This window comes from Mirounga leonina, unplaced genomic scaffold, assembly GCF_011800145.1.
Source record: "Mirounga leonina isolate KUSES-001 unplaced genomic scaffold, KU_Mleo_1.0 Mir_200, whole genome shotgun sequence".
Taxonomy (NCBI): Eukaryota; Metazoa; Chordata; class Mammalia; order Carnivora; family Phocidae; genus Mirounga; species Mirounga leonina.
The window spans coordinates 3,194,509-3,217,697 of NW_023270503.1; the positions used below are offsets into that span (position 1 = coordinate 3,194,509).

The 23,189-nt window shown below is 34.7% G+C and overlaps 1 protein-coding gene across 7 annotated transcripts in view; it reads right to left on the reverse strand.

The window, feature by feature from the left end:
- Window positions 1–23,189, reverse strand: part of GOSR1 (golgi SNAP receptor complex member 1) — a 57,050-nt gene that overhangs the window by 22,074 nt on the left and 11,787 nt on the right. For 6 of the 7 annotated variants that reach the window (XM_035027640.1, XM_035027646.1, XM_035027645.1 and 3 more), the window contains 2 exons: window positions 22,655–22,746; window positions 19,701–19,775 (listed from right to left, as the gene is read on the reverse strand). In XM_035027640.1, coding sequence (XP_034883531.1) covers window positions 19,701–19,775; window positions 22,655–22,746 — 167 coding nt within the window. Of the gene's footprint in view, window positions 1–7,816; window positions 8,400–19,700; window positions 19,776–22,654; window positions 22,747–23,189 lie in introns of those variants that run through there. The other variant, XM_035027644.1, reaches the window with a different exon arrangement.

The following is a 23,189-nucleotide window of genomic DNA, read 5'->3' on the forward strand; positions in this document are numbered from 1 at the left end:
AACATAACAGCCATTCATGAGAAAAATTCTCAGAAAAATAAGAATAGAGGGATACTTCCTCAACTTGATAGGGTATTTACAAAAACTTACAGGTAGCATTATACTTAACAGTGAAAGACTGAACACTTCTCTGTAAGATCTGGCACAGGGCAAGGAACTCCATTCTCACCACTCTTATTCAACATAGTACTGGAAGTTCTAGCCATGCAATAAAGTAACAAATGGAAATAAAAGGCATACAGATTGGAAAGGAAGAAATAAAACCAACTTTATTTGCAGATGATAAGATTGTCTACATAGAAAATCCCAAATAATCTATATAAAAACTCCTAGAATAAGTGAGTTCAGCAAGGTTGCATTATACCATATAAACATGCAAAAATCAATTGTATTTCTATGTACTAGCAAAAAACATGTGGACACCAAACTTAAAAAGACAATGCCATTTATAACTGTTCAAAGAAGAAAAACATAGGTGTAAATCTAACAAAACCTGTATAGAACTTGTATAGGACAACTATACAACACTGATGAAGAAATCAAAGACCTAAATAAATGGAAACACACACCACATTCATGGATTGGAAAACTCAACATAGTAGAGATGTCAATTCCCCCCAAACTGATTCATAAATTTAATGCAATTCCTAGATATAGACAAGATTACTGTAAAATTTTAAGAAAGCCAAAAGAATTAAAATAGCTAAAGCAACTCTGAAAAAAGAATAAATGAGAGGAATCAGTGTACCCAATTTCAGTATTTATTACATAGCTATGGTAATCAAGACTGTGTGTGATACTGGCAGAGGGACAGACACAGAGATCAATGGAACAGAAACAGTCCCACACAAATAAGTCCAACTGATTTTTTTCTCATTTGGATCTCATAATGAACACTTGAGGTGGATATCTAAGAGCTGATTTTTAAAAACTGAAGTGAGATCATGTAATATAAAATGAACCATTATAAAGTATATAATTTAGTGACATTTAGAGTACATTCACATTGTTGTGCAATCACCACCTCTGTCTAGTTCTAAAACATTTTTATCACCCTAACAGAAAACTGTACCCAGTAAACAATTCTGATTTTTGACAGAAATGCAAAACAATTCAATGTCGGAAAGAGAGCCTTTTCAACAAATCGTGTCGGGACGATTAGACACGCATAGGCAAAAAAGTGAACCTTGACCTAAGTCTCACATCTTACACAAACATTAACTGAAAATGGATCATAGATTTAAATGTAAAACATAAAATCACAAAACTTTTAAGGGAACAAAAACAAAAAAGAAAGTCTTTGGACTTCAACACAATTAAAAGCTTTTGCTCTGGGAAAGACCCCGTTAAGAAGATGAAAAGACAAATTACAGGCTGAGAAAAAAAATATTTGCAAACCACATATCTGATGGAGGATTAGTATTTAGAAAATATAAAGAATTCTCAAAACTCCACAGTAAAAAAAAAAAAAAAAAAAATCCCATTAGAAAATGGGCAAAAGACATGAAGAGACATTTCACCAGAGGAAAGACCACAAATAAGCACATGGAAAGATGTTCAGGATCATTAGCCATTAGGGAGATAGAAATTGAAGTCACAATGGCTAAAATAAGTGACATCAAATGCAGGTGAGGATATTAAGAAACTAGATCATTCACACATTATTAGCAGGAATGTAAAATGTAAAATTTTAAAGTTTTTATTTAAATGTGCTCTGGAAAATAATTTTAAAACTAGGTATTTTTTACATTTAGATTCTTGTTCTTTTTTTAAATTTTATTTAAACACACAGTGTAGTGATTCATCAGTTGTATATAACACCCAGTGCTCATTACATCCAGTGCCCTCCTTAATGCCCATCAAGAGTTACCCCATCCCCCCACCCACCTCCCCTCCAGCAACCCTGTTTGTTCCCTATAGTTAAGAGTCTCTTATGGTTTGTCTCCCTTTCTGATTTCATCTTATTTTTCCCTCCCTTCCCCTATGATCTTCTGTTTTGTTTCTTAAATTCCACATATGAGTGAAATCATACAGTAATAACACAAACCCAATTCCAAGTTAGACTGAATATAAAGGTACATACCTTAAGTAGTATACAATGGTGAATCAGTGTTAAAACAAAACAAAACAAAACAAGAGAAACTACTATGTGGACAATACATTTCTATCTAACTAAACTCAAGTGAATCTGCCTAGACAGCAATGAAAAAATAGAAAGCTAAGCATTTCACACAAATCTTCAGAAAATCAGCCAGATACACTTCATTATTAAAATCATCTGATTTCTGTAAGATTGAAAATATAATAGCATTTCTTTTGTATCTGTTCTCAACCACAGATGTCAGAGCTGAAGTTCACTACACTAGCTAATAAATCAGCCTAACTACTAGACTTTGATTGGAAAACAAAGTGATTGTGTTTTCTATTCAAAGATAATGTCCTTGAAGAAGTGAGGTTGAGGGGTGCCTGGGTGGCTCAGTCGTTAAGCGTCTGCCTTCAGCTCAGGTCATGATCCCCGGGTTCTGGGATGGAGCCCCACATTGGGCTCCCTGCTCCGTGGGAAGCCTGCTTCTCCCTCTCCCACTCCCCCTGCTTGTGTTTCCTCTCTTGCTGTGTCTCTCCCTGTCAAATAAATAAATAACATCTTAAAAAAAAAAAAAAAAGAAGTGAGGTTGAAATGGCCACTAAGGAACAACTATCTGGGTCATTTCATAGGAAGAAAATTCTTTGATGTTGTTTGTAGCACACAGATATAATCCTTGTTTAATGCAATGAGTATGTTCCTTAAAAGGTATCCTTTCTGAAAGTAACATTTTGGCCAATTTAAGTCATATTTTAAATGTAATAAGACCATTCTATTTACATAAATTAAAAATCTTACGAGGCAAATACTCATGCCTTCATTCTCCATTTTTTTTGGTATAAAACTAGATTTTTTTTTTTTAAGATTTTATTTATTTATTTGACAGAGAGCGAGCGAGCGACCCAGGCGCCCCAAAACTAGATTTTCAATAATAGGTCTTAAAAGGATACATTTTCAGTGAGATAGGTCATTTTATATATTTGAAATTCACAATTTATCTTCATATAATGGTAATTTTATAGCATCATCTGAACTGCAAAGAAAAGAGTTTGCTGGATTCCCCTGAAAAGGAAACCAAACTAATAGGCTTTACTTACATAGAAAACTAAAATTATAATCCCAAATATTCTACCCTATGGAGGAAGGAGGTCTTCCCTCCCTGTGGTATCCTTAGTTTATATAGTGGCATAGACAGAGGAAGTCCAGTGATTTTTAAGTTTCTTCTCAGATTGCCCAAAGTCTCCAAGACCTTACTCATTTAAGCTAAGCCCTCCACTGAATAAACACCATTCATTAAAAGCATCCTGGATAGTGTGGATACCAATTCAACAACAGAGTGGCTCCATAAAGGTGGCATAATCTAGTAAAAGTTGAATTTAAAATTGCTTTCCTTTGGGGCATAACATATACAATCAAGTGGAATTATCCTTCTTAAACCAGTACTTCATAATAGCTCAGAGGCATTCCATAAAGTCATTTGGAGTCTGTAATTAAGCAACAAGTTTCTGTTTCTCTCAAGACCAATTTAAACTAGCTGAAAACAATGAGCCAAATTTCATCAACAATGGTTGTATGGAGGAATCACTAAAGCCACATTAAAATAATCCTCTTTTTTTTTTTTTAGATTTTATTTATTTATTTATTTGAGAGAGAGAGAGACTGAGAGAGAGAGAGCACATGAGAGGGGGGAGGGTCGGAGGGAGAAGCAGACTCCCTGCGGAGCAGGGAGCCCGATGCGGGACTCGATCCAGGGACTCCAGGATCATGACCTGAGCCAAAGGCAGTCGCCCAACCAACTGAGCCACCCAGGCGCCCAAAATAATCCTCTTTTTAATAATAATTCATTTCCCCCAACACACATACTGCAAATGGCACAAATTTCGGGAATAAAAATGGGATTTCAAGCACATATTTTAAAGCAATTTAAGCCAACAAAATATAAGAATTTGGCAAAATCACTTAGATCACAATTAGAATCCTCTTTTATTCTAGTAAATAAGTAAATAATAAACAAATAAATAAATAAGAAAATAACCAAGTACATAATAAATAACAATTTTAAAATTGATCCCTTTGTAAACTGCAATTGGTGAGGCTGTCACCAACCAATCGTATCATTTACATCAAACACTGTGGTGATGCAATCTTTTACTTAGACCCCTAAGATCTATGTCTTATTTATTTCTGTATATATTTCTCTTTTTTAGAAGATTTTATTTATTTGAGAGAGAGAGACAGTACAAGCAGGGGGAGAAGCAGGAGAGGGAGAGAAAGGGAGAAAGAATCTCAAACAGACTCTGAGCTTAGCGCAGAGCCCGACGTGGGGCTCAATCTCAGGACCCTGAGATCATGACCAGAGCTGAAACCAAGAGTCAGACATTCAATCGACTGAGTCACCCCAGTGCCCCTGTATATATATCTCTTAAAACATGTTAAGTGAATACAATTAAGCTGCAATAGACTACAAAAACTGTTTTAGTGTTAACAAATATTTATTTTACAGATAACATCTGGGAAATACAGAAAAACAAAGATGAAAGTATAAATTATTTGTAATCCCTATTTCATTAATATGGTGGCTTATTTCCTTCCAGTCTGGGTAGACCAAGAATATCTTTACTTGTTTCTTTTTTTTTTTTTTTTTTAAGATTTTATTTATTTATTTATTTGACAGAGACACAGCGAGAGAGGGAACACAAGCGGGGGGAGTGGGAGAGGGAGAAGCAGGCTCCCCGCAGAGCAGGGAGCCCGATGCAGGGCTCGATCCCAGGACTCTGAGATCATGACCTGAGCCGAAGGCAGACGCTTAACGACTGAGCCACCCAGGCGCCCCTTTACTTGTTTCTTTTATGGTTTATTTGGCACAGGAATTTTGTTTTATAATTACATGAAGTTACCTAAGGACAAAAAGTAAAGCATCTGACAGACTCAAAATTCTAATTGAGGGAGGAAAAAAAAAAGAACAGTAAAAGCTAAATTATTAGCAGTGAGTTCTTGGAAAGTCACTTTTTCCATTTTTTAAAAATTAGTAGACTTATTTTTTAGATGAGTTTTAGGTTTACAGAAATATTCAGCAGAAAGTACCGAGTTCCCACGTACCCATTCTCCCCTGCCTATTATTAACATCTTTTAGTGTGGTACATTTATTACAACTGATGAACCAATATTGGTAATTATTAAATAAACTCCATCATTTACATTAGGGTTCACTCTCTTGTGTTGTACAGTTCTACAGGTTTTATCAATGCATAATGTCATGTATCCACCATTACAGTGTCAAACAGAAGAGCTTCACTGCCCTAATGTCCCGTGTATTCCACCTACTTACTCTTCCTCCTCTTCCCACCCTGAAGACCTGGAAAAGGCTGATCTTTCTACTGTCTTTAGTTTTGCCTTTTGTCATATAGTTGGAATTATACAGCATGTAGCCTTTCTAGACTGGCTTCTTTAGAGTATTTAAGGCTCCTCCATGTCTTTTGGGGTTTGCTAGCTTACTTCCTGTATCACTGAATAATATTCCACTGTAGTTTATCTGTTCATTTACTGAAGGACACCTTGGTTGCTTCCAAGTTCTGGCAATTATGAGTAAAAGCGCTATTAACATTTGTGCACATGTTTTTGTTTGGACATAAGTTTTCAATTCATTTAGATAAATACCTAGGAGCGCGACTGCTGGATCATATGGTAAGACTGTATTTAGTGTTTTAAGGAAGCTGCCAAACTGGCTTCCAAAGTGGCCGTACCATTTGGTATTCCCACCAGCACTGGTGAGAGTTCCTACAGGAGGAACTGCTCCACATCTTTGCCAACATTTGGTGCTGTGTTTTGGATTTTAGCCATTCTAATAGATATATAGTGGTATCTAGTTGTTTTAATTTGCAATTCCTTAATGACATGATGCTGAACATTTTTTCATATGCTTATTTGCCATCTGCTTAATCTTCTCAGATGAACTGTCGATCTTTTGCCTTTTTTTTTTTTTAATTGTTGAGTTATAAGAGTCCTTTGTGTACTTTGGGTAACAGACAATCAGATATGTGTTTTGCAAATATTCTGAGTCCGTGGCTTGTCTTTTCATTTTCTTAACTATCTCTGGTAGGGCAAAGCAGAGGTGTTTAATTTTAATGAAATCCATCTTATCAGTTTTTTCTTTCATAGATGGTGTTTTTGGTGTTGCATCTAAAAACTCATTGCCAAACCCAACATCACCTAGTTTTTTATAGTTCTGTATTTTACATTTAGGTCTAGGATCTGTTGAGTTATTCTGGGGAAATGTGAAAGGTCAGTGTCTATATTAATATATATATATATAAAAATATAAATATATGTATTTTGCATGTGGATATCCAGTTGTTCTAGCACCTTTTTGAAAAACTCTTTTCTCCATTGAATTACTTTTGTTCCTCTGTCAAAGATCAGTTGATTGTATTTGTGTAGGTCAATTTTTGAACTTTCTATTCTGTTCCATTGATGGATTTATTCTTTCACCAATACCACAATGTCTTGATTACATACAACATACAATATACATACAAGAGGAAATCAAAATAAATGGAGGAGTTTTGTTTCTTTTTCCCTATTCAAAGTATTTTAACCAAACATTTTGGTGCAAAAATTTTTTTAATGTCAACAAATTTGTTCAACTATAGCAGAAACAGAAAGCTTAAGAAAGAATGTGGGGATGGCAGTTTCCATTGTCTGTTCTTTAGATAAATGGTTTAAGAAGATTGAATATCCCAAAATACTACCTGAGTCACAAAGAATCTATGAAATATTAAAGAAGCATTTTCCAAAAAAAAAAGAAGCATTTTCCAATGTTTCTGAAACCTCTAAAAAACCCCCCTCATGTATCAATATATGCTAATCTGCTTACATAAAAATGGTACTATACTTTTCATTTTATGTATATTTCTCTCCCACTTACTTATAACTGAGAAAACAGTTCTTTCATAAATATAACCACAGAAATTCAGTAATACTAGCAATCATGACATTCATGAAACTATAAAGAAAATGGCTAGTTGTTCTCTCTTACACCCTAGGACCTGGGTTCTTGTCAAGGCTTCAAGCGCTTGGCTGTATGAACTCACTACACAAAATTTTCATAAGGCTCAAAAGGGATAATGTAAACAAAAGTATCTTGTAAACTGTATAAGCCTTCACATATATGGTTGATATAGATCAAGGCATTTTCAGGTCTTAGTCTTTCTCTTGCCCTGGAATCCCTTTACCTGATTCTCAACATAAATTGCTTATATTTTTAAAGTTCAGCTCAAAAGTCACATCCTTTGTGAAGCCTTTCCCATCATCTATACACCTGGGCAGAACTAATTCTTCTTTATACTATAATATTATGCTCTCCTTGTTCTTTGTTCTTTATCAATTCATTCAAGAATAAACAAGCATTTAAGATACATCAGACATTGTACTATGCAGTGGAAGAAAAATATCTTAAATTTGTAAAGCTTACAAAGTTTTTTTCATATATGTTATCTCATTTAATACTTTAAAAATACGGGCGCCTGGGTGGCTCAGTTGGTTAAGCGGCTGCCTTCGGCTCAGGTCATGATCCTGGAGTCCCGGGATCGAGTCCCGCATCGGGCTCCCTGCTCGGCGGGGAGTCTGCTTCTCCCTCCGACCCTCCCCCCTCTCATGCTCTCTCTCTCTCATTCTCTCTGTCTCAAATAAATAAATAAAATCTTAAAAAAAAAAAAAAACTTTAAAAATACAACATTTCACAAGATACCATAATTATGTTTATTATTTCTCCAACCAGAATGAATTCCCAGGGAGCAGAGGCTGAGTCTAATTCATCTCTGACTCCCTAGAGTCTAGTGTCTAGAGTCCTAGCACACAGGAGACACTCATTAAATGCTTGATAAATGAATGAGTAAATGAGTAGCAGATACTTGTTAGATTAATAAAATATCGATCAGAGTTAACAGAGTTAATTTATAAATTTCCACAGGAGGGGGGCAGAAAGAGGATATATATGTCACATTGTGCAAATATATATCTGGAGAGAGAAAATTCCTCACTATAGCAGAGCATCTCCAATTCAAGTTTTATTGTATAACAAAGCCACATACCAACTGAAGACAGATTTGATTTCAGTGTGCTCCAGGGGAAGAAAAATGAGTTCTGTATAAAAGCTCTAAAATAGAGGGGCGCCTGGGTGGCTCAGTCGGTTGCGCGTCTGCCTTCAGCTCAGGTCGTGATCCCGGGGTCCTGGGATCGAGCCCCACATCGGACTCCCTGCTCAGGGTGGAGCCCGCTTCTCCCTCTGCCTGCTGCTCCCCCTGCTTGTGCTCTCTCTCTAATAAATAAATAAAATCTTTTTAAAAAAAAGCTTCAAACTAGATTATTTTGCCTTGTAAAACTCTATTACCACATGAATATAAAAATAAGTATTATTCAGGGTTCTATTAATTTGCTTTGTCATCTATTTCAATATGGCAGACAGATGCACCACCTGAGACAAATGGGGCTTTGACATGTAATTTTAAAATATCCCACAAATGAAATGATAGATAACACAGTGAAATAATCAAATGCTACCAGTCCTCATATGTTAAAAATTTAACTATTATACGAAAGACCCCTAAGATAGGTAAGGGATATATCTCCAGATCTTTGCATATTCCCATACTTATGGCTACTACTAATACACGTAGCTTCTTCCATAAGTTTCCCATTTTTCTACTTAGGAGCACCACTTTTTGTAGGCTCACTTCACTGGCATTACCTTTATATAAAAAAAATATAAATATAAAAAATATATAAAATACTGGCATTACCTATTAATGGTGTCTTCTCCATGGAGTGATGTTTCACAAAGAAACAAAAGTATATGTATGTGTATGTATAAGTCATTTCAGGTAGGTACCAAGTAAATAACAACAAGCAGCAAATATGAACACAGAAGTGAAGATGAAGTGTAAATGTAGGTTATACATACTTGTTAGCCAAGTGACTTCTTCAACACCAGCTCATTAGCTCGTAACATTCAAGTTTGTATCTCAACAAAACTATACATCATGAACCTTTAGGTTTCATGAATAGTTGAGAAAGCTAATGTCAAATCCTAAATACCAGGAGTCTATTATATTATCCCATTCACAGATGTTATAATCTGACCATCCATTTAATTGGAGTCATATGCTATTTATTAAACAATAAATGTATATATGATTACAAAAACTTTTGGGATAAAGCCACTACTTGTAAAAGTCACTAAATTATGGTGATCATGGGGCGCCTGGGTGGCTCATTCGTTAAGCGTCTGCCTTCAGCTCAGGTCATGATCCCAGGGTTCTGGGATTGAGACCCACTTCGGGCTCCCTGCTCAGCAGGAAGCCTGCTTCTCCCTCTCCCACTCCCCCTGCTTGTGTTCCCTCTCTCTCTCTGTCAAATAAATAAATAAAATCTTAAAAAAAAATTATGGTGTTCATATGTCTCATACTTTTCAAATACAGTCATGGTTCGTTAATAAAATTAGAATTTAATTTCACAAAGACTATCCTAGCATCAAAAGTATTTCAAATTATATTTAAGACATGTAAACTGACACTGTATATAAAAGGTTTTCTTCTTTAGTATTTGCTTTTCTTACTCCGAAAACCTTCATTATGTTCTGCTTTATACAGACGTGTCTCACAGTTTACAAAGCTTTTTACGTGCATTATCTTAGCAACTCTGTGATGCGGATACTGTAAGAACTGGTTCAGAGAGGCTGTGCACTATCACAGAAGCAACACAAGCAGAGCACCTGGGTTTGCATCTCAGCTTTTACTAGCTGTGAGACCTCAGAGAAATCTGGCTAAAATCATGAAACAAACAAAAAGTGAAACCATTATCATTGTTTTTAAAATGCCTATGTAGGGCGCCTGGGTGGCTCAGTCATTAAATGTCTGCCTTCAGCTCAGGTCATGATCCCAGGGTCCTGGGATCGAGCCCCACATCAGGCTCCCTGCTCGGCGGGAAGCCTGCTTCTCCCTCTCCCACTCCCCCTGCTTGTGTCAAATAAATAAATAAAATCTTTAAAATAAACAAATAAATATAATAAAGTGCCTATGTAAAATATTTCCCCTACCACAACTTTGGATCACCTAACCTAAATGACCAGGCTGGTGAATTAAAAAAATTCAAAATACTAATAGTCTAAACATAGGCTAAGAAAGAAAGGTCATAAGAAAAATTGTTAGCAGAGAAAAGGTAAGCCTCTGTCAATATAATAATTCTTTACTTGCTCATGGACATATGTGTACAACTACAATAGAGATATGTGTGCCATCTCAGAGGATAACAATCGTATCTGCTGAAGTCAATGGAATGAAAACAAAACAAATTCTCAATACTGTAACTGATCCTGTTTATTTAAGTGTAACTTGCTTTATACAACAGTCCTGTTTTTGAAGTTATGTGAAACAAATTCTTCAAAATTTTTAAGTGCTTTTAATTTTGTAAAATGCCTTAACTCTTAAGCCATTCTTCCCAAAAATCATGTAATACAAAGGGACAGCTACGATCCCATTACAAAAAACCAAAACCAAACAAACAAAAAAAAACCAAAAACAGACACAGAGAGGCCAGGTCACATGCTTTTCAGAGAAATGTAAAGCAGCTGATCTTTCAAACCTCAAAAGCGTTATGCATGCTGAATCCCTAATACAAGAAAAATAAAATTTTAAAGCAGCAAGTCACAGGGAAGGCAGTATGATGTGGGACAAATATGGAAATAGGTTAGGAAATGTGGGTTTAGTATATTACTGAATAGTTACGAAACCTTGGCCTATGTCTTTCTGAATCTTATTTCTTATCCATAAATAAGAGAGATGCTTGCCAAAGACTGTTAGTATATACCATAGAAGAATTTGATTTTTTTTTTTTAAAGATTTTATTTATTTGAGAGAGAGAATGAGAGAGAGAGAGAGCATGAGCGGGGGGGGGGGGGGGCAGAGGGAGAAGCAGACTCCCCGCTGAACAGGGAGCCCAATGTGGGACTCGATCCCGGGACTCCAGGATCATGACCTGAGCCGAAGGCAGTCGCTTAACCAACTGAGCCACCCAGGTGCCCCGAAGAATTTGATTTTTAATAATTCATCACATTAATAATATCCCCTTTAGTTCTCAAAATCAGATTTCATATGTATATAAAGCATCTAGACCAATATTGTATACATAGTATGTATTCAATGAGTATTTGGGGAATAAGTAAATGAATGAAACAGGTGTTGTACATATACATATATATGAAACAAAAATTAATACCTTCTATTTACATCCATTTATACAAGAAATAAATATTAAGTGTCTATGATATAACGGGAACTAGGGACACAACACTGCTAAGAACTAGACTTAGATTAACCAGGTCCCCTACTCTTATGAAACTTACATTCAAGGAGAGTCACATAATAATAAAAAAAATAAAAAACCACAACAAATTATTACAGATTCTCATAAATGCTATGAAAGAAGCCAAAAAACCACTTTTTTATGTAATAAAAAAGGAAGGTCTATTATATTTTATTTTATTATTTTTTTGACAGAGACAGAGAGCACAAGCAAGGGGAACGGGACACAGAGGGAGAGGGAGAAGCAGGCTCCCCGCTAAGCAGGGCGCCAGATGAGGGGCTTGATCCCAGGATCATGACCTGAGCCAAAGGCAGACGCTTAACCGACTGAGTCACCCAGGCGCCCCAGGAAAGTCTATTTTAGATAAGATAGTTTAAAAAGTCCTTTCTGAAGAGCTGACAAGTGAGCTTAGGCTATAAAGATGTCAATGAATAAGCCATATGAAAAGCTAAGAAAAGAGTACTTTAAGCAGATAGAACGAAATATAAGTACAAAGAGGCTGAGAAGGGAAATGGCTTAGTATCTCTGGGGAAGGAAATGAATAAAGGCCAGTATAGCTGGTACCTGATAAGTAAAGGGAAAGAGTAATATAGATGAAGGGATGGAGATGAAGTTGGAGATTTTGATCATGAAGGGCTCCATAGGCCCATAAAAACTTTTTAATTCATTAGTGGTGGTGGTGGGGGGGGAGAATGGTAAAAGTAAAAAAGTCCACCTCAATAAATATCACTAGGAAAAAAGAGTTTGTTTAACCAAGTATTTCTATGTTTATGGCTTGGAATACAGAAGAGAGTATAGTAAACCCAACTGAAGTGACTAAGTTGGCTGATAACTTCTCTGGAGCCCTGTATATACAACATTATCTTCTGATAACAGACTTTCTAAGTCACAGGAATGGATTTGTGACCAGTTGGGCCAATCAGAGTAACCCTCCCAGCCTCCCACACTTCCACCCCAGGGATAAATCCAGAGCCATAGTCTTGTATCTCCAAAAGAACTGCATTTGTAATTTAAAAATCTTGCCACAAAGAAAACTCCAGGCTGAGACAGATTCACTAGTAAATTTCATCAAACATTTAAGGAAGGAGTAACACCAAGTCTGTACAAACTCTTTCAGCAAACAGTACAGGGGACATTTCCCAACTCATTTAATGGGGCCAAAGACATCTCAAGAAAAGAAAACTAAAGATATTCTTCACAAGCATAATACAAAAATATATCAAAAGGATAATAAGTATATCATGACAAAGGGGTTTATTCTAGGAATCAAGAATGCTCTAATGTCTGAAAATAATCAATGTAATTCACCATATTACAGCAACAAAGGAAAAAAATTGATTACATTAATAGATGCAAAAAAGATATGGAAAAAGTTCAACCCTATCCATGACAAAAACTTTAAGCAAGAGAGAGCCTAGAAGCAGTAACACTTCAATGGCAATAAGCACAATTAGCACCCAGTTCTTAGTTTCTGAACCATTCTCCAAAAATAGGAACTAATGCTGCTTGGAGAAGTGGTTAATTCCAGGGCTGAGGCAGGGAAAATACAAGAGCCATGAAAACTGTGTGGTAACAAATTGTAAAGAAAGTGATCAAAAAAAGATGGGACATGTCAAATGACAGAAGCTAAGGGAAGGAGCTCCCAATGGCCAAACTGGAACAATGTGAACAACAAAGTAATGATAGTGCTGGATTATAACCCGAAGTATAAAACAAATATTCATGAATCTACATTGATAAATAAATAATTAAGTAAAATAAATAATGGAGAAGGGGCCTTAGAGAATCTCAACTATTAAATGTACAAGGACTGATGGAAATAGAAAATCACCAGTAGGCAAACAACCCAGGAATAACTGGGGAAACAAGATTCACTAGGTGATGCTAAAATCAGTGGAAAAATCTTGCAGAGAATGGGAAACAATTTTACGGTGGAGAAACATGACTGACTCCACTTGAAGCAATCTAGATTAACATTACAAGGCATATTACATGACATACATCCTGACATGATGCCCCAAGGGCCCAACATCACCATATGGTATTCTTGCCAAAACTGTGTAAAATCAGGACCGTAACATTTTAGAGAAGTTATTTTTGTGGAATGTCCCTTAACTTGGGTTTGTCTGACATTTTCTCTTGACAATTAAGGTAAGACAATTTTGTCACCAATCTGAGGAGACTAAGGAGACAGGACACCTAAATGCAACATAGGAGCCTAAACTGGACCTTGGAACATAAAAAGAACGTTAGTGGAAGAATTGGTGAATGAAGTCTGTAGTTTGGTTAATATTGTTGTATGATAATTTGCTGAATTTGATAATTGTATTAAGGTATTATAAGACATTAACATTAGGAAAGCTAGGTGAAGGGTATACAAAAATTCTCTGTACTATTTGTGCAATTACTCTATAGTCTAAAATTATTTCAAAATAAAAAGCTAAAAAGCCTAACCAACAAAAAAAGCAACTCTTGGTAAAACAGGAAGAGAAAGGTTCTTCCTCAACCTGATTAAGGGCATGTACAAAACCTGTTAATATCAAAGGATAAATGTTTCTCCCTAAATACAAAACAGGGCAAGAATATTTGCACTAACTGCCTCTATCCAGCATTGTGTTGGTGGTTTTACCAGTGCAATGAGGAAAGGGATAGAAGGAACACAGATTGGAAAGGGAGAAATAAAACTACATTCTTGGATAACAGGACTGCATACATAGAAAATCCCAAAGATTTACCAAGAAACTACTATAATAAGTAAATTCAGTAAGGTCACAGGATAAAGTTATATACAATAATCAATTACTTTCCATACTAGACAAAATAATTAGAAAATTAAAAATTTTAAATTCCATTTATAATCACATCCCCAAAGAGGAAATATTTAAAGATAAATTTGACATAATTTGTGTAAGGCCTGCATGGTGAAAACCATAAAATGCTACAAGAAATAAAGGGAGACCTAAATAAATAGAAGAACATACCATGTTCCTGAGTTGGAAGATTTGCTATTGTTAACATGGCAATTCTCCCCAAATGGTTCTACTATAGATTCAATGTAATCCTATTTAATATGCCAGCAGGCTTTTTTTTTTTTTTACAAGCTGGTTGTAAAATTTATATGGTAATGCAAAGGACTTGAAGAGCCAAACAATTCTGAAAATACAGAACAAAGTTAGAAGACCTGCATTACCTCATTTCAAGACTTAAAGCTACAGTAATCAAAAGTTAAGGTATTGGCATAAGGATGGACCTATAAAAAGGTCAACTGGAACAGAACAGGGTTCAGAAATAAACCAAGTAACATATGGTTAATTAATTCTCAATAAAAGGTGCCAACATAATTCAGTGGGGGAAAGTAGAGTCTTTTCAACAAATAGTGCTGAAACAACACGACATTCATGTGACAAATAAATGAATCGACCTTACTCACACTAGATGCAAAAATGAAGTAAAAATTCTAAGACTGTAAAACTTCTGTTAGAAAACAAAGGGCAAAATATTTGCAAACTTAGGTCAAGATTTCTTAGACTGAAAATAAATGAACCATAAAAGAAAAACTGATCAACTAGACTTCATCAAAATGTAAAACCTCTGCTCTTTTGGAAGTCACCATAATGAAAACGAAAAAGGTTAAGTCACAGCCTTAAAGAAAATATTTGCAAAACCTCTGACAAAGACCTTGTATCCAGGATACAGAAAGAACTTTTAAAACTCAATAGTAAGAAAAACAAAACTAAACAAAACTCAATAGTAAAAAGACAAACAGCCCAATTGAAAAATGGGCAAAATATATGAACATTTCACTAAAGATAAACAAATGACTGATAAGCACTTGAAAGGATGCTTATCATTAGTCACCAGAGAAGTGCAAATTAAAACCACAATGAGATACAATTACACGCTAAAATAGAAGGACTGACAGCATCAAATGCTGGCAAGGATTTAAAGCAACTGGAACTCTCAATACGGGATTGTCAGGAATGCAAAAATGATAAAACCATTTAAAGACATCTGACAGTTTCCTATAAAATGAAACATAAACTTACACTTGCCGTTAGAACCCAACAATACAACTCCTAGGTAGTTACTCAAGTGAAATGAAAACATATAGCCACATGATATTTTGTCTATGAATGGTTATACTAGCTTTAACTAAAACATTAACCTAAATATCCACAATGGGTGAATATATAAACTAACTGAGGTATATCAACAATGGAAATTATTCAGTGACAGAAAGGAACTGACTACGGATACAAAAAACAAAAACAAATAGATGAATCTTAGCAACACTATGCTAAGTGAAAAGTATACACTGTAAGAATTCATTTATATGAAATTCTGAAAAGGTAAAATAATCTTTAACGACAGAAAGCAGGTAAGCAGTTGCCTGGGACTAGGTGACAGGAATTGACTATAAAAGGGCATAAAACTTACTTGGGGGGACAGAAATGTTCTGTATCTTGACTATAATGGGGCAATTAAACCAGTGTGTGTGTGTGTGTGTGTGTGTGTGTGTATACACATATATATACATGTTTGTTAAAACTACATCCTTTAAAAGTAAAGGATGAGAGACATCATAGAGGTAAAAGTTCTTTAAGAAAAAAAAGAACTTTAAAATACAAAACTAATTCAGACACTTCTTTCAAAAAGGAAAATATAAAAGAGCAATGAAAGAGAATGGTTAAATAAAGGAAGAGAAATTAATCTAAATAGGAAGCAAAGAGTTCATAGAAATGCATCTATACTATAGCCCAGTAAAAAACAAATAACTACAAGCTTGACACTAATTCAAAGTCAGCCATTTTCTTCTGACTGATGTACTAAAAACAGACTCCGAGAAAGACGACTCAAAAATGAAAGCTACTTTATCCACAGGAAGAGAAATTATTGTCTTTTATAAGATAAATTGTCACAAGCCAACAATATTAACTTTTAAGACAAAAAGTGTTAACCGGAACTGGTAAAAACAGTTACAAAGTTAGATTTGTTTTTTTTTTTAAAGTTTGGCATTCATTTATAAAAATTGTTTTATTCTCTTTCAAGGCAAAAATATGTACTTTTGAAACAAGAAATTTAATTACCATAAAAAATGTTATGAAGAATCAAATAAAAATCTACATATGCTTCTAGCCATAAAAAGTCCAATGCTACTGTACAAAATCAAACTAATTATCTCAGTTATTGGGTATTAAAAACCTTTATCCACGGAAGATCAAAATAAAAACTACCCTAGCAGCAAATCTGGCCTATTAATTACAGAAGGAGTATATAATCTATAATCACTATAGGTTTCTATAATCACTTTTAGGTTAATTTAACTACTACTACTACTTTATGCTTCTTTTGCTTGGCTGTTTAACCTATGTTTTCTCTAATGAAAATGTATCCCTTATATTTAAAAAAAATCTATTACTGGAGTATTTTTGCCTATCTTGGCATAAATTAAAAAAAAATCAAAATATCAGTGTTACTGAGGGCACTGGGGAATGTTTATATATATGGTACTAATGGGACTCCAGCTAACCTTTAGAGGGAAATTTGCCAATAATGTATCAAAAGCTTTACAAATGAATATATTCCAATTCTAGGAATTTATCATAAGGAAATAATTATGGATACTTGTAAAGACTTCAATATGTATAATAATAAAAACTGAATATAATGTTGGCCAAAAGGCCAACATTAGGGAAATGGTTACATCATGGTTTATCTGTATTATGAAACAGATGCAAAACCAAACAAATAATCAAATAACATGCAAAAGACTCCCAATCTACTGATGAATGAAAATGGTTACAGAATCTGTACTAACGAGTGATTTGAATTGTCTCTTTTGTGTTATCCATACTTTCTGAGTACTTTATTATAATGAGCACTTACAGCTTTTGTATGGAAAAAGTTCTGAAAAGATCTTGCCAATTCTTCCTTAAAGCACTTAGTTAGTCAAAGACATAGAGATGACATTGAAAAAAACAGAAAAAGTTTTCCATATTATTTGTACACATATCATCCATGATTTTACGTTATTACCTAACAAATATTCATAATTTACACACAAAAGATTGATTTTTCCAAAATGCATTTGGAAGTTATGTTCTAATATTGAAAGCAATGACTGAGCCCTGTTCTCAGTCTCAACTTCCCTAATTCATCAGAAGTTCATATTCCATTCAATTCATCCTGCCTCAGTTTCTCTCTGTATAGAATGAGCACATACAAACTTTCTTATAAGAATATTAAAAGGAATATATATAAAGTATATCATATGTAAAACAGGAAAATGGAAAACACCTTTTGATTTCCAATCTTCTCATCATTTTTATAACCTAAATTGTTGTATGTCCCTGAACTGATGTATTTTTTCCTGTAAAATGGACAATATAAAACTCCTGGTGGCTTTTCTTTGAATTATTAAAACAAACGCAAACTCCAAATTTTCATATACAATTACAATAAGCAGTATGTTCTGAAATTATGAAATAAAGGATATTAACTTATATAATCACTCTGGTATACTCTTCAGCAACAAATTATTCTTAAAGTAATTCAACTACTGCATTTCTAACTTTTTAACATCTTTTTGAGGCAATAAATACAGAAACACTGATGCAATCTAACCTTTATTTTGTGCTACTTGAGTATCTTATCCTTTAAATTTACTCTGTAACTAAAGAATGTATTGGGACACCTGGGTGGCTCAGATGGTTAAGCGTCTGCCTTCGGCTCAGGTCATGATCCCAGAGTCCTGGGATCCAGTCCCGCATCAGGCTCCTTGCTCAGCGGGGAACCTGCTTCTCCCTCTACCTGCTGCTCCCCCTACTTGTGCTCTCTCTCTCTCTCTCTCTGGCAAATAAATAAATAAAATCTTTAAAAAAAAAAAATAAATAAAGAATGTATTAATATAGCTTTGGATGTAATGCAAAATTCTTTTTTTATGATGGTTTTTTTTTTTTTGGGTGACTATATTTTTTTTATGTTATGTTAATCGCCAAACATTACATCATTAGTTTTTGATGTAGTGTTCACGATTCATTGTTTGCGTATAACACCCAGTGCTCCATGCAGTACGTGCCCTCTTTAATACCCATCCCCAGGTTAACTCATCCTCCCACCCCCCTCCCCTCTAGAACCCTCAGTTTGTTTCTCAGAGTCCATAGTCTCTCATGGTTCGACTCCTCCTCCGATTTCCCCCCCTTCTTTCTTCCTTTTATGATGGTTTTATCAAATACAAAAAGAACTACCAAAGCTAGGAATTAAGTATAAACTAAACATACTCTAGGGAAGACTGCCCCCTTGTGCCAATCAATAACATTCAACAGATTAAGAAAGAACACTAAACTATATCCAACACCAGAGGAACCCAGGCTTCTATTTTTTAATTTTTTAAATTAAAAAAAAAAAAAATTTTTTTTTAGAACCTAGGCTTCTACAAAGGTTTTGATTTTTCCGTGTTCTGATTACAACACCTTATATGTAAAGTAGTGATTTTTAAAGAAAAATAAATTGAATAGTACATTAAGCTCATACAGACATGATTAATTTATGACATTCAGCAGCAAATATCAACATAATTTGTAACATTTAATTATAATGGATACTAGATGCTCAAGGGCTTAGAGGCTGAATAGAGATAAGTAACTTTCTGACCCTTAAGTTCTACAACAAAACACAGAGAAAATATTACAGAAACCAGTAGCTTGAAGAGAAAAACATACACGAAAAAGGGACAGAATATGGTGACTTGTTTTACAACATATACATAGTTCATCCAAGTTTTTAGGCACTTTCTTCTGAATTCCTGGATAATCAGATAATTTCTTTGGATTTGATGTATAGCCTATTACTCTTTATAAAGCTTCTTGGCATATATAAGTGGTAACAGGCCATTCAAACATAAGTCATTATCAGCATCATTACTATATAATCTACAGTAATAATCTACAGTAGTGAACAAATTTATTAGAGGGATAGACTTGCTAAAGAAAAGAAACATTAAGGCAATAAAAGATATATTACAAGTAACAATTAAGTGATGTGAATGCAGATTTTGGATATTCGATAGCATAATATCTTTCCTAATTAATAGCTGGAACAGTTACAATTCCACTTTTACCAAATAGGGTCGTTAGGAGAATTAAATGAGTTAGCACTGATAAAACACTTGCTATAAAAAACAAAAAATGTTTGTTATGTCAATAAAGGAATTAGTAAGTATGGGAAGCTGCATGGTATGTATGTATACAATAATACTTACTTTCGAAGGTGGTCATGTTCTTTCAAAAATAGTTCAGTTCTTCTGTTGTTTATTCCAGACCCACTTTTATATGACCTAGAATAAAATAGAGAAAATTCAAGAACATCTTTGGCAGATACTGCAAAACAGAAGTGACTGACTCTAGTAATATCCAAAGTAGGGAAATTGAACCTCTCCATAGATTTTTTTTTTTTTTTTTAAGATTTTATTTATTTATTTGACAGAGAGAGACACAGCGGGAGAGGGAACACAAGCAGGGGGAATGGGAGAGGGAGAAGCAGGCTTCCCGCGGAGCAGAGAGCCCAATGTGGGGCTGGATCCCAGGACGCTGGGATCATGACCTGAGCCGAAGGCAGACGCTTAACGACTGAGCCACCCAGGCGCCCCATCCTCTCCATAGTTTTGAATGAAGTTAAAATGTTTGATCATTTTCATCTTCTAAAAATGACATCCATAATAAATAAATATAATTGCCTCTCTAATTTAGGGCTGTTTATTATTTTTCACCAAAATAACCCAACATTTTAAACAAACAAAAACCTTACTTGCCTTTGTCTATTATTATTATTTTTGTCTATTATTATATCTTTATTTTCTTTCTCCAAGTGGACGTAGAAGTTTAAACTTATTACTACATAGCCCATGGGACAGGAAGCTACTGCCATGGAATGTTTTCCTTCACATTGGTATGTGCAGTCTATTAACCAGAGCCTGTAGAGCTAAAATGAAGCTTAAGATCTGCCAATTTTGGCATACTTAAGGATTTCTGTCTTGGCCTTAAATGCACTAAAATTTACAAGAAAATGCTTTTTATCGTTACTATCACCACTTTCATGTTTCTGCTCTTTACTCACATTAAAGTAACAAGAACAAAATAAAAAATTCAAGAAACCGCACACATGTATAGTAAGACAAAAAAAAGAGGGTCACGCTGATAAAACTAAACTACTGGCTGAGAGGCAGTGCTGATTTGCAAAGCACAGAAGGAAAGAAAACCCCAGGAAAAGCAGCATGAGATAACCAAGAACACACAGGACTTGCAAGACAGATGATTTACTTTTTTTTAAGATTTTTTATTTTTAAGCCCGAGATCAAGAGTCACGCACTCCTCTGACAGAGCCAGGCAGGTGCCCTGAAGACGGGTGATCTAGATTTAAATCTATACTTGCATCATTTATTACCCAGTTAAACTTATACAAGTCTCTTAATATCTAGTTTTATAAAATGGTACTAATAATTTCTATCTATACCAAAAGACTATATGAAGCCAGAAAAGAGGTAATATATGGAAAAGTAGTGTACAACTGCAAAAAACTTTAAAATGTCAGTTATTACTACTATATCTCATCTCACTAATCATATTCTGCTTCATATTATATTAATTTGAATACATGTCTTACTCCCTTCTAGCACCTAGATTATAAACTCCAGGAGGGCCAAGTTGGTCTTTTCATTTCTAGCTTCTACTGTGACTGATCTAGAGTCTTAACTCATGGCTGGTAATCAGGAAACAGTTTAATGAATGGATGAACATGTCCCTTTTATGACTGTTTTTCAGAAAGCAAGTTACTACAGTGGGCTATATTCTAACAATTCCCACAAATTTTGAGGGAGGAAAATGCCTAAACATTAAAGGCTGTCCCCTACACTGGTTTTCAATGTATACCTGAAAATACATACATAAATAGTCTGTACAGATATTAAACAAAAGACTTACATGTTCCTGAGAACTAAAAATATTACAAAATATCTAATTATGGCAAAAATGTTTTTTTTACTCCTACATGTTCCACAAAGTACGTAAGACTAAACATTAAAAAAACAGAACAGAGACAAACAAAAATTAATTTTCCAAGATAATTTCTGGGGATAGGAACATAACTCTGATGGTTGGATAATCCTTGATTAGTTTTGAGCAAAAAGTATGAATGCAATGAATATGAAATTATTTCTGTTGCAAAACTGTCTTACTGTTGTAACAAAATAAAGGATCTCTAGGATTAGCTTATGATATGGTAATGTATATCATAGATATGTTTATGAAACACAAGGTAATAATTACTTATGATATGTAAGTATCATAAATTTATCACAAGTGAGACAATGATAGGCATCAATAGATGGTCCAAAAGTGGAAAGTCTTCAGTTTTAATTAGATGCCCAATGGATTTACCTTATTAGTTGTGTTCAGTTGTGAAAAACATTTCATTTTTTTTTTTAAAGATTTTATTTATTTATTTGAGAGAGAGAGAGGGAGGGAGTGGGGGAAGAAGGAGAGGGAGAGGGACAAGCAGACTCTGTGCTGAGTGCGGAGCCCAAAGTGGGGGCTGGGTCTCACAACCTGAGATCAAGGGTTAGATTCAGTGAGGTAAAGGGATGGATGAACAAATCTTTAAAATTATGGATTGAGATTAACATAAAAACATTGGAAGTTCTTAAATAATTTGACATGTGGCTATGAAGCCTGAATAAAACCTGGAAAGCACAGATACTTCAAATTCCAGAGAAATAAAGGTTACTGAAATTACTCTGAGATACATATATATGTAAGTGTTAGGGCAAGAAAGAGGGTAGGGGGATAGGTGGTAATCAGAAAGGGAAACAGAGAGAGCTTCAGTTATTGGCAATATCATTATTAAGGTGGATGTTAGGAGATCAGAGAAAAACTTGTGACTATAGCATCTAAGGACTCTGAATTAACACAGTGAAGTCAAGGTTGGCAGGAGCCAATGATAAAACTAGGGCAAGCTGGAGAGAAGACCAGGAAAGTAGATTAGATTCAGCAATGTTTAAAGAACAGTGAAATGAGATTCAGAGAATTCTCTATAAAATGAGAATTAGAAACCTTGAAATCGAAATCATGGTTGTGCTACTTAATTTACTGTTAATCACTGATATGCTCTAAATCTAAATCCGAATAAACATCCTACAAAATAACATAAAAGGTAACTTACTCAATATCCTTTCGTACTGATCCCATGAGATTCTCCCTTTCCCGTATTGCCACGAAGTTTGCTTTGGTTTTATGGAATTCATGTGTATAATCCTGCAATAAATCATATCCAATCTCAACATAAGCTCATTATATATTTTCCTCTTATTGAACCAATTATGTATTGTCATCATATTATAAATTTCTGTCAAGAAAACTGCTATTTAAGAATCAAATAGTTGGGTGCCTGGGTGGCTCAGTTGGTTAAGCGACTGCCTTCGGCTCAGGTCATGATCCTGGGGTCCCGGGATCAAGTCCTGCATCGGGCGGGGAGTCTGCTTCTCCCTCTGACCCTCCCCCCTCTCATGCTCTCTCTCTCTCATTCTCTCTCAAATAAATAAATAAAATCTTAAAAAAAAAAAAAAGAATCAAATAGTTAAGTAAAAATAACATTATAATCCCTTTCCTGAAGAGTGACCAATTTCTTTCAAATGAAAACAATTCAGTGTTAGGGTAACAGTACCACTAAATCACTATCCTTTGTATCTTCTAGTACT